Source organism: Strigops habroptila, chromosome 9, assembly GCF_004027225.2.
Source record: "Strigops habroptila isolate Jane chromosome 9, bStrHab1.2.pri, whole genome shotgun sequence".
Classification (NCBI taxonomy): Eukaryota; Metazoa; Chordata; class Aves; order Psittaciformes; family Psittacidae; genus Strigops; species Strigops habroptila.
This window is the reverse complement of record NC_044285.2, coordinates 33,649,704-33,662,398: the sequence shown is the minus strand read 5'-3', so window position 1 is coordinate 33,662,398 and position 12,695 is coordinate 33,649,704. Positions and strand designations below refer to the sequence as shown.

General features: G+C 39.7%; 1 protein-coding gene across 4 annotated transcripts in view; it reads left to right on the top strand.

The window, feature by feature from the left end:
• Window positions 1-12,695, top strand: part of IL1RAPL2 (interleukin 1 receptor accessory protein like 2) — a 379,033-nt gene that overhangs the window by 203,317 nt on the left and 163,021 nt on the right. For all 4 annotated transcript variants that reach the window (XM_030498257.1, XM_030498260.1, XM_030498258.1 and 1 more), the window contains 2 exons: window positions 1,750-1,936; window positions 7,767-7,920. In XM_030498257.1, coding sequence (XP_030354117.1) covers window positions 1,750-1,936; window positions 7,767-7,920 — 341 coding nt within the window. The remainder of the gene's footprint in view (window positions 1-1,749; window positions 1,937-7,766; window positions 7,921-12,695) is intronic.

Below are 12,695 nucleotides of genomic sequence, written 5' to 3'. Positions count from 1 at the left end.
GCTGTGCCACCTCTTGCCTCAGCTAAACCAGTTTGTGGCAGGGCTGCGATGGAAGAGGCAGTGGCAGTACCTCCTGCACGAAGCTCTCCACGTTGCCCATTGATGGCAGTAACCACCCAGCACTCTGGTTTCACTCCAGGCTTTTTTGGTTGTAGCACAGTCAATTAAAATGACAAAATGATGCACAGTGGGAGGAGGGGCCTCATTATATTGTTGCTTGTACTTCGTAGCTTGCCATCACACCTAATGCAGGGCAGAGGCTGACAGGCTGGGCTGCAACGATCCTGTGCAAAGTACAAATGCTTCACAGTAACACCATGACAGACACCAGTTTGGGGTTTTTTATTGTGTGTCTGATAGCTCTGTTAAAGATACAAGTCTGAAGGAAGTCAATTTAATCCTGTATTCATGATTGTCAGGCATGGAAGCTGGGCCAGTCGTGTTTATTCTACACTGATATTAATTAAACCAGTCATAGATCTCACTGCACTCACCTGGGTTTGACTCTGTCAGGGTTCTTTGGCGGTAGAGCAGGCATGGTTTGAAGCGCTGAGGGGTTAGATGTTTCAAGATTTTAAGGCCAAAATGTAGCTATGTAACCGCTAGTCTGACTCGTGTAACTGCGCTTAGAGCGCAGGCGCTGGGAGCAGGGCTGCAGGGTCCCGCTGAGGGGCTGCCCCGGGCCGGGCACGGCCGGTTCCCGCCGGTTCCAGCCGCCGCGCAGCGGGCAGCGCTGAGCCCCTCAGCGGGGCTGAGGGAGCCTCGGAAGGTGAGTTTGGGAAAGGGCAGCGCAGTAGCCGGGAGCGAGGGGAGAAGTGTGAGGAACAGCCCCACGGCCGTGGAGGGACCCAGGGGAGCTGGTGTTCCTGACAGGAACTGCAGCCATGCTGGAGCAGGGGAACATGTGAGGAGGAACGGGCGGCAGAGAGGAGCCGTTGTGGACACACCACATCCCGCCATTCCTCACCCCTGCACCACTAGGAAGGAGGGAGAAGTAGAGGAGCAAAAAAGGAGGCGAGGGGAATGTGGTTTAGGTTTCTTGTCTTTGTCACATCCAAGCTTATTTTAATTTGTAATGAATTAAGATATTTTTTTCCAAGTTCGTTTTGCCCATGACAGTAATTGGTGAGTGATCTCTTTATCTTGACCCACAAGCTTTTTCATCTTACCTCCTCCTTCCCATCCTGTTGAGGGGGAGTGAGGGAGCAGCTGGGTGGGTGGCTGCAGCTGGTCCAGGTCGACCCACCACAGTATCATATGCTGTAGGATTTTATATAGCAGTTTCTTCTGGGGGAGGAATTCTTCCTGCATAATGTGGTTGAACATCTAGCACGTAACCCTTCTTCTCAAATGTACAGCACTGCATACCAGAGTGAAATCTTCAGGTGGGAAAGAAAGAGGTAGAGCAGGAGTGTGTGTGACAGAGGAAATGGGACAGTGTATCCTGTCCAACATTTGAGGTGCCAACAGGTTCCTCTGTTCGTAGACTTGAAAGCTCAAAAGACCTGCTGTTCTGGGTTAGAGCATGTGTCAGCAAAATTTCTACACGGTTCTTCATAGCAAATCAGAAATGAGTCTATATTTTCTCATAATTCCCACATGTTGGAAATACCCAGCATGACAGTCACTGTTTGAATGTGCAGGAGAAGTGTTTGGGAAATGGAGAGCTTAACAAAGAAACTTTCTGTGCTGAAACAAACATTGTAAAAAGGAGGTAGAATAAATGAAAATATCTTTCTGTCCTTGCAGAAACTCAACGTATTGCATGAAGGTGTCCATGTCTTTGACAGTAGCTGAGAATGAATCTGGGCTTTGCTACAACAGCAAGATCAGATATCTGGAAAAATCAGAAGTCACTAAGAGAAAGACAATCTCTTGTCCTGATATTGAGGATTTCAAAACAGCCAGTCAAGAGCCGGATGTGGTGTGGTACAAGGTAACTATTGCTGTCGTATTGCTGTTGTGCTGAAACTGTGCAAAACTTCTACTGTTTTCAGACTGAGGCTTAGAGAGGGCCTTTCTGAGCCTGCAGTGGTTTGTAACTGGTCTGGAAGATGTTTTCCCAATATTACAGAAGTACTGTTAAAGTGCAGGCAAAACTACGCAGCATAATCATTGTCCAACAGAAATCAGCATCAATGAGCATGTTCTGTGCAAGAGGTTACATGACTTCTGCAACAGCAGTGCCATATTCCAAAACCACTCTGCTTCTGTACCAGTTTCCACCTTAGTGCGATGTCTCCCTACCTGATACTGTAGTAGGAGCAAAGGGAGACAACCTCCAATGGAGTCAAGGGTGTATCAGCACCACCAGCTTCAGTAGTGCTACCCAGTTAATTTTTATGAAGTCTGTTGGGTAATTTCACCAAGGTTTGTTTGCTTTTACCAAACCCTGCTGGGTAGTTTCACAGAGATGCCTTTTCTTTTGCTGAGGTTCCTTGAGGAGTTTTACTGATGTTTGTTAATTTTAGGTGAAGTCTGTTAGATACTTAGCATATAACTCAGCTGGCTGCACCTTCTCCAAGGCCTGTCACATATCACACACCACTTCCAGCAGCGCATGTATGAACGATGTGTTGCTGTAGCTCCTCAAGAAAACATGAGTGTGACTAAAATATGGGTTGTCACGGAGATGTCAGGTACCAAGACCCTAGCAAGGTCTGGCAAATTTTACCCGTTGTCTAGACTGGGGTCAAAGTCTGATATTTGAAAAGCCCTTGGGTATGAGTTGCTGCAAGAAACAGTGGAGAAGAATAAAGAGCTGAGGATCAGAAGGGACAAGAAATAGTTGGGCAAGAGGAAGAGCTGACTGGGGTCTGTGGAAAATAGAGTTTAGATTGTAGAGATAAAGGCAGAATGAGTTTAGGACAAACTTGATTCAGATAATGAAGGCAGAAACATACAAACTAATTAAATCCTAGATTTTGAGTGCTTGATTTGCCAACCCTAATAATGTTCTTTAAAGAACATTAAAGATGGTAATTTTGTGTGAAATAAGTAACATGTGCAGAACTGCTGATTTTTTTTTTCCTCCTTAGCAGGTTGTATCAGAAAAGAGCAATTAGAAAAGTTGTCATCTATTTCAATTTTTCACAGAAATCTCACATGTTCTATCTTCTAGTAACAAAACATGTGCCATAAAGTACCGTTAGTATAAACAAAGTTTTCCTTTCAGCCAGTGAAGCTGTTTCTCTTGGCATATGGGCAGATATCTTCAGTGCTGTTCATATATAAAATATATGTATTGAATTAAGTCTGAAATCTTGGAGAAAAAAGAGAAGCTGTTTCTTGCCCTATCTACCTAGGTATTACTGAACACCAGATCACTGAAGATCTCTTTTTTTTTAGCAAGAGCACACTGCAAAAATAGTCTGTCAGGAATAATCTTTAGCTGTCATGGAGCAGAATCATTCTATGGAAAATGTAGATACGACCCCAGATTAACAATGCTTTGTGCTGACCAAGAAAAGGAACAGAAAGTCTTTGTTCCGTATACCCACACGATGTCTGGGTTGCACACACAGGTTGTGTGACATGAGGCTGGAGTGTAACGGCTGACTGACAAGTCATCACTGTGGTGTAATTGAACAGAATTAATGTGGTTTGATGATAGTGGTAAGACAGCTGAAGTTGACAAGCTTCTGAAGTCTAGCTTGATAATGAAGAGCCATTCATGGAATAACCTACTACATATACCTCCTTATCCGTAATTAACAATAATGTGCTATCAGTTCAGTTCTTAGGCAACACCTGTGTTATCTGAGGCTGAGTCAGGAAGCTCAGTAATGTGAAAGGTCCATATTAATGTTATACAGAAGGTACATATGCTAGGTTATTCCTTGAGACTTATGATGAGTACTGGGGTAACCCCTGCAAAGTGTAATCTGGAATTTAAGATCATGGTGTGTAAGGCAGAAAAAAGCAGGTCCCTTCTCCCAAAGAGTAAAGTGATATTCTGCTTTGGATCCAACCCTCGCTTTCTGAAGAAGGCATCTGTTTCCAGTCGTAACACACTGGATCCTTAGGTATTCCCCCTCTACCTTTGTGATTGAGTTCGACATGTATATGAGGGTGTAATCAGCCATCTTCTTATGCATATCTGCTCTGGAGGCACTGGGGGGCTGTTCCTTTTCATCACGCTGAAATATTTGGGGAAATTTTTCATCCAGGGAGAGAGCGTAAGTTGTCCAAAATAGAACAGTAGATAAATAAAAATAAGGAAGTCCTCGAGGTTCCTTCTTTAAACATTTGGTTGAAAAGGGAAATCCTTTTGTTCACAAGAACCTGCCAGTTTGCTGGTAGTTGGGGAGTTTGGACTCGTGGCTGATGAAATACCATCAGACAGGACAGTGATGGTGTGAGCCCACCATGTGCAGGACTTGCACTGCCTTCCGAAAGGCTTCTCTGTGTGGAGGGATTAATGAATCTCAGCCAATAATGACATTGATTTACAGGAAGTTAATTTTAATTTAAACATGCTCTAAAATGATTATGCCTGAATAGATTTCCACATGCGCACTATATAAGTAATAAAACATTTGCTGTGAGGATTTGTTTTTACAGTAGTATGAACTTCACTTCTGGCTAGAATTACAGTGAAATATTTATTTTTAAATATTTATTTATTTATTTTGATTTTTAAATACTTTGAAATATTTATTTTTGAAGATTTCCACAATTAATTCCACTGATCTACACACAGCTCTGTTAGGCCTGGCAGAATAGTTTTGACAAGAAGTATAAGGTTTCTTTTTAAATAAATATATGTGTCAAGGCATGATTGATTGAATGAACAGGATTTAACAGTAAGAGCAGTTTCATGAAAAATCAATTGGCAGAGGAAAAAGGTATATTACATCTGGAATGTGGAGTCTTGATCTATTCCTGCCATCTCTTTCCTTCCTCTGGGTTGAAGGAAGAGCTGTGAAAACAATCAAAATATCAGGTGAGAGACAGGTAGTTCTTATCTACCCTACAAAAAAAGAGTTACTGCGGTGCTGCCACTTGAATTTGGGGGAAGACAGAAAAGCATAGTAGTGCTTAACTTAATTATTGAGGGGAAAAAAAAAAACCCACCAAAAACATTTAAGATGTCTAAGGAGAACAAATAGACTAGAAAAAGTTTTCAGATTTTTCTAGCAGGTGAACATAGTGCAGAAGCAGAAAGGAGCAATTAATTTGTTAAGCAAGCAAGAGTTGTGCCATTGAGCACTTCCCTTTTTAGAGAAATTAGCAGGCCTCTAGCAGTAAAATCTAGATACAAACACTAATTTTTTTTTTTAAATTTTTTTAATTTTTTTTTTAATTTTTTTTATCAGCCATTTTTGTTGCTTAAAATATAGATTGTTGTGATTTTCCAGTTTCCCTCCTTGTTGTTTGTAGTTTTGTGTATTGAACTAGCCTGTGAAAAACAGGCAGAATAAACTAGGCATTTTCAACATATGTTTAGAAAGCCTGCATAGTCAGTAGAAGAAAAATCAATTAGCTAAAATTTGGGAAAGAAAAGCTTATAAATAATTTTTAATATGAAATGTTTGAAGTGGATGCAAAAAGGAAACAATTAGGAAATGAGTGGTACAATTCCAATAGAACAATTCCTCTCTGTAAAACCACAATAGCACCAACGTTGTTTGTGCTGCATCATTAATCTCTGTAGTGATAAAGGTGTTGCCCTTCATATTACAAATATGTAGTGTATATAAATATAAAGTGTACGAATATTTATTTTTGATCTGTTTGCTCCCATACTTTTAAAAATAGAGAATATAAAACTGGTAACATATCTAAGGGTTTTTCAGTACTGCACCAAAAGAAAGGGTGCATATCTGAAACACGCTTACTTTGTGTATTCTGGGAATTGTATTCCTTCTAAATTAGGATGGAATAGAACTGAATCATATTCTCTGCCCAGTGTTCAGATTTAGTCACTCCAAGTAGGTGGTTGATGTACCTTTAAATAGGACTGAAAAATTGAGTGCAAATCAGAAAGGATTTAATGGCATTTTCTGGCTCAGAGCTGTGTCCTGCATGAGTCTTGAGCAATGTCAGTGTGATTTAGTAACAAAAATAAGCTCTCATTCTTCTTAACACAGCAGATAGGATCTGAATCCTGATCATTCTCTGTCATCGGTGAACTAACATTCACATGCAAGAGAAGATTACTTTCCTTACAACAGAAACAGAAAGATAACTGGAACACTCGTGTTACCTGCAGTAGTACTGCACAGTATCAGAATTTGAAATCTGACCACATTGTAACTGAATTTGGTCTACTGGGGTGGGGATAAATGTTTCAGTGCTCCATTTTCAAGTGCAGGGCCAGAGGCTCACAGTCCCATCTTTTTATTTCTTTATTATTATTGTTTAATTTAGAATCTGACATTGGATTTGGAATGTGTATGGAATCCCATGAAAAAATGATGTTTGTGTCAGCTGATCTCTTGCTGTCATGCAATATATTTGCATGTCAATGAGTTTTCTTGTTTGGTTGTTTTCTTAAAAGAAAGCTTTGTTCTATTTTGTTTGCTGTATTTCTAACACTGCTGTTACGGCCAAGCAGAAAGTGGGGCATAGGTCTGGGCTATTTGCAGGAATCTCTGAAGTTGCTGAGCCTGAATGTCACTGAAGCAGGATTGTTAGTTGCAGTCTGTGAGCTTATTCCATGTTGCCACCTTGAGAGAGGGAATAGAGGGGTGTTAAAGGTACTCGGGGCCTATGTTGCTTTGTGTGGTCTGGGTACAGAATTTGCCAGAGCTTCCAGAACTGTGGGCAGTACTGCATGTTTTAGAGGACTAAGAAAAATGTGATTTTGTTGGCAGGCAGAACAGGTTTGATGTTAAAGTTATTGGGAGACAATAAATGTATAATCTTAAGGTATCATTTTAAAGAGACAATGTTCAGATTGTGCCTGTGGTTTTAGTCCAGAGCATTCCAAGAGGTGTTTAATCACGAGTACCATTAGCGTGGAAGGTGACTGATCTGCCTGCAGGTTACAGTATATTAGGAAATGGAGAGCCTCTTCTTGCACTGCATTACACACTATACAGAAGGACTCAAATGCTGTTCCAGTAAGACCACAATTAGTAGTGATGAACCTAAATCTGCCAAATAACAGCCGAGGTCTGCCTGGCAAAGTCAGTGAGAATTGCAGGCCATTAGTGCCATGTACTCATCAGAGGATGCAGATGGGGATGATGCTAAAAAGAGCTCAGTGACAGGAAAAGTCTGAATCAAAGTTCATCAGGTGCCAGAGAAGCCAGTGATAAGAAAAAAGGCCGTAAGGAAGCCATGCTTCTGGATTCTCATGCTCACAAAACTGCTGTCCTTGCTGTTTTCTTCTGTTGGTAAATGGTTCTAGCCTGAGACTATGTGTAAAGTTTGCTTTCAGGCTAACTCTTAACAGATGTTGCCCTTACTCCCCTCAAATAGAGATACATTTTAGTGGTCCATCCTAAAGTAGAGGTCTTGGCAGTTGTTCATCATGAAAAAGAGAAGATACTTAACCATAGCTTCAGGGCACCACATATTAAACACAGCCCATATGATACGTAGGAGTTACTGAACCTTAGAAACATTTCTGTTTAATTTCTGTCTTAAAATTAATTCCAGTTCCAGATCTTTGTGCTTTCCAAAATTATATTTGAATTTGAATTGCAGAATACATTGAGATGGTTGTTTACTTATATATACTACTGAAAATGTGATCAGGTCACACTGTCTTATATCGTACAAGCTGGGTAATTCTGGCAATGGAATTTTTCCTGCAGGAATGTAAGCCAAAAATGTGGAGAAGCATTGTAATTCAGAAGGGAAATACTCTCTTAATACAAGAGGTCCAGGAAGAAGATGGAGGAAATTATACTTGTGAACTAAAGTTTGAAGGCAAGCTTATACGAAGGACAGTTGAATTGAAGGTTACTGGTAAGAATCTTTGTTATATGTCTACGGAAAAAATAAAGCTTTGAAATAATAAGAAAAAGTGGTTTTCATGTGTCAGTGAACCTATTTGATATAAGGCCAAACCAAATCCCAGTTGCTGAGCAGTCCCAAACTAGGGGAAATTTATATCAAGATCTTATAAATTTCCACGGGTTACTTCTGCCTTTTGCACTGTACAAAACCTGGAAATGCTGGTTATAAAGCAAAAGGTAGAGCAGAACCAAGTCCTCCCTGTACACTGTAAAGTAGTTCAGACTTCAGTTTTGTCTTCAAAGTTGAGCAGAGGAAACGTTGACTGAAGCTGTAAACAAGCTTTTGAATGATTGTTCCATATTTTTAAGCTTTGGTTTAATTTATGAAGACAACCTCTCTAGGGTTTGTCTTTAGTAAAGAATCTGGTGAAACCTATTTCAAGAATGAAGTGAGGAACATTGGCCTGTCAGGGGTAAAGTAACCTGCTTATCAGTAGGTCATACATTGTATGTTTCTGGGTCTGTGTAGTAACCTACTAGACAACAGTATTTTTCTGTCTTTTTTTGTCAGATACCAGAAATGAATGGGTAAAAAATTATTACCTACTAATATATTCTTGTTCCTTTTCCATTCCACTGTACAGTATGACATCTATAATTACTATTTTGCCGTCGGTGTCTGTGGAACTTTGCAAGTATTTGAAAACAGTTGAGGATTTTTTCAGCCCTTCACAGGAAACAATATAAACAAATGGTTGGGTATTTTCCCATTTGTATTTTGACATCCTGATCAAAATGAGGTCATACTTAAAATGGTGATAAGTAGAACTCTACTTTCTTATATGAAATATATATATGTAATTTTCATATCAAACTAATATGTTCTTGAAATTCAATTCTTCCCTTTATTTTGAGTTAAATCCATTTTTCTATTCTTACCATTATTCCTCATTTTAAATGAGTTCTTTTCCTGTGTGCCAGATTCATATATCATGTGACACTTTATTGTCCATTTTTGAACATGGGCAGATCTCTAAGGTATTGATTTGACCTACCTGACCCAGACCTGTCAAATGAAGATATAATACCTGCCTTGAGGATAGTTGCTATCCTAGGCAGCGTGCTGGTCTTCAACCAGAACAGGAACTGAGTTTAACAGAGTGAAAATGAGATGCACTTAATTCAATTCCCCATGATGAATATTCTTTAGATAACAGACATTCTATGCTCTGCCGCTCATCCTGACCTTGCTAGAACTCATGTGTTCTCTTCATTATTTGAACAGTGTGGTATATTTGTACACAAATTTAATGAATTTGTCCAAAACTAACTATAGTATGCATTAAAGTTGTTTTACTAAAAAGTTTATGACCTGAATAAACATGTAAATATGGAATATGCAAGTGTTCTTCATTTTGCAAAACACTTGAGAACCAGGAGATTGTTCCTGTTGTAATTTGGTGTGAAATTCATGTTACATTAAATTTCTGTTAGTTTATAAAAGCACGTTTGTTAGTAAACACCTTTTCCAGATTTAAGTGTGTGGGAGACATATCTGATGTTATGTGTTTGCTGATTGAATCTCTAGATATCTGGAATAGGCTAGTAAATTTATGTAGATGACAACCTGAAAATACGGATTAGAACTATGAGTGTAATACAACCACATAAACATCTTCTCTTACAGCTTGGTGCTTGACCAAGTTTATTTCTCCTATTTCTGTTTTGTTTCAGTCTGTGAATTTTATATGCATGTGGGTTCAGATCTTTATGGGAGAGAGGTTAAAGAAAACTCAGAACAAGCAGCAGAGGATTATTTCCATTGTGTGGCTGGCCATGTCAGGTAGAGATTCCTGAGGCAGATCGTATCAGAGGCTGGGAGCAGGTACATGACATACTCAGGGACTTTGCTGAAGAATGTGTCTCATGGGAGGCAGAAGGAAAAATACATACTGGTGTAGTTGTTTACACACATCCTGAGAGTTCCTCTAACAATACAAATTTTGAAGAGCAAGACTTTCTTGGCCACTGCTAGCAGCCATGGTAACCTGAAATTGTTATTAAAGAGTTATTCTGAAAGTGGAACAGGCAACTCCACATCTCCCTCAAGGAAGGAGAGCTGCACTGCCATGGAGAGAGAGGGGGCTGGGTTAGATTCCCTGCTGTCTTTCAGGAATTTGCTAAAGTGCACAATACTTGAAATATCAGTTAAGTCATTTGCTTCATCTCTTGATTGTAAGACAAGGATCTTTCCTATTTTAAAGTTGTATCACATCTGGTACATGAGGGTTTTAGTCCTTTTTGGATATTCTGGTAGTTACGGAAGTGGCAATATGAAATAACTGATATTTGTAGGTGAATGCAGTGTGGGCATGTGAAGAGTGAAACTTAAAATCACAGTACGTGTAGTGCTGATGTACTGTTGGAATAATGGAAAGCTTGGGAAAAATTTGAAGGTTGTAGGAACCAGAAGCAACAATTTAACTTGCTGTTGGTGAAGGTAATCAGAAGAATTAATGATATCCAAGACTAGTGCAGCAGCTTTACTGAAGATGTGATTCCACAAGGCAGCTTGATCAAAGTTAATTACAGACAAGAGAGCAGTGGTGGACTGGGTGAAGAATGACTGTGTATTTGGTATTTGTATTAGTGTTGCTTAAGCATTTATTGCAAGAAGAGTCTGCTAGATGAGAGTTTTAATTAGGGGCAAAGCTGTGCTTTTATTAGTTAGTTATCCAGTGATTATTTAAGTGAACATTCAGTGAAGTCATTAGAACTATTAGAAGACGCTGCCTTAACTTCCTGTGCCAGAGTGTCGGGGCAGTTGTCCGAGTGTCTGTGGCTGTGCAAGGAGAGCATGTGCCTGTCCTCAGGCACTGCTTTCCTCTGATCCAGTCTTGCCTTCTCACTTTTGCACACCCAAATGGAAGATCTGTGTATCAGTTAGAGGCAGAAAGGGAGTAGGAAATCCCTTCCTTCTTCCTGTGAATAAGTCATAATATTAGCAACCATGAGATGATTTGTAGGAAAAAAATCTAGAGTCATAGGCGGAAACTGAAAGCCAACTATGTAGTGTAATGTCTGGCCACAATAAGAAAGCAAAGTGGTCTGAGTTGTATTAGGAGAGCACAAAACAAACAAGTAAAATGGCACTTGCAGAAGGGGATGGTTGGACTACCCAGAGAGTAATGTATGTGGCTGGAAATGTTACTGTATGGCTTTTGGTGGTTAAGGTACAGGCAAGTGTGATTAAGATAATAGAAGGCTCTAGTGGCTGTAGCTCTTTGGGTTTTGAGGAAAAGCTTGCAGCCTAGAATATATTCGGAAAGTATTTTGGCACAAAGTATTTTTAGGGACAAAATGCTGAGCTACAATACAGCACTAATGAGCAATGCCTAAATCTTGGTGTTTGGGTGCATTTAACAATAATAGATTGTCAACAAAACAGCTTTTTCATCACTAGTTCTTCATGGGTTTGTTATATTATGCAGACAGATGTGAAACAAGTCTCGTCAGCCTTTTTGCTGAAGAAATATGACAAGTGTTATCTCTTAGCAAGTAACATATAACCTTCAGTCTATATAAATATATATATATATATATGTTTTTACTTTGCTTCTTGGTAGTTTTGTGTTGGACAAACAAGTGAGATTAGCAACTGTGATCCAGCATTCTAAAGCCTAAAAATATGACAGAAACTCACTTTTTAATTAGGCAATAAATTAAAGTGCACCCACATGGAAAACCCAAACATACTAAGTCACAGATAATCAACAGTATCAGAATTTATTAGTTTTTAATAAAATTAGAGATATTGAGGAATGTCAGAAATCATAAGCATTTTAATGACTCTACTTAAATGCCAGTGTTTATTGAAGAAGCATTATACTATTCCAATAAAAAGAAAAACCCGAACATAAAAAGCTTTGTTGGTTTTGAAAGGCAATTTATGCAAGCCCCTGCTTTCCCCAGCCCCACCAGCCAGCTTACTCTGTCTTGATAAATAGGAATGTTTCAGTAGCTTTTGGGAGCAAAAGGTGCCACTGAGAAAAAAATAACCTGCTATGTTCACCTGCTGCTTCAGCACTCTTTGTTTTGTTTTGGAACACTGTTCTGTAAGGAGGCAGGCTGAGAAGAAGATGTAAGCAGATGTATGTTGGAGGTTGGGGAAGGGGTGACCCCCCTTAAAAAGGAGCAAGACCTGCTTGGGTGGAGGTGGCCCAGATGTACCTTGTCAGATGTGGCTATCTTGCAGGGATCTGCTTTTCTATGGGCAGCTATGCTGGTGGGAAAGGTTGCCTTGTTCTTTCTGCTCCGTGTGAAATGGGTGATTTGTGAGCTTGTACTGATGAATTAGTGTTCAGTTTGGCAGCAGAAGGCAGCCATCTGACCAACTTCATAAACTGCTGGTGTTGGATTGGAGTGACACGCAGGAATTACTGGACTAATCTGTCCAGCAGCCCTGTCCTCCAAGTTCCCTTCAACCTCTACTCTATTATATTCTTCAGAGGCTGCTAAAATGCCTGGCTGTTCCTAAAAGTCATTTATGCAGCAATATTTGTTTTGACCATCGTAAATGACAAATTATTCCACATGGCTACATGGATTGGATGATTCTGTCTGAATTCACTCTTTGCTCATAGCTTTTCAGTTAAATTCTTTCAAATCTCATTACACTGCTCACTTTTCAGATTACACCTGCTACTGTTGCTAGATTTTGTTTGTGTGTTTGGGACCCCTTTATTAGCACAAATAGTTGATGGTGATTTGCTGTTGTGAAGCCAA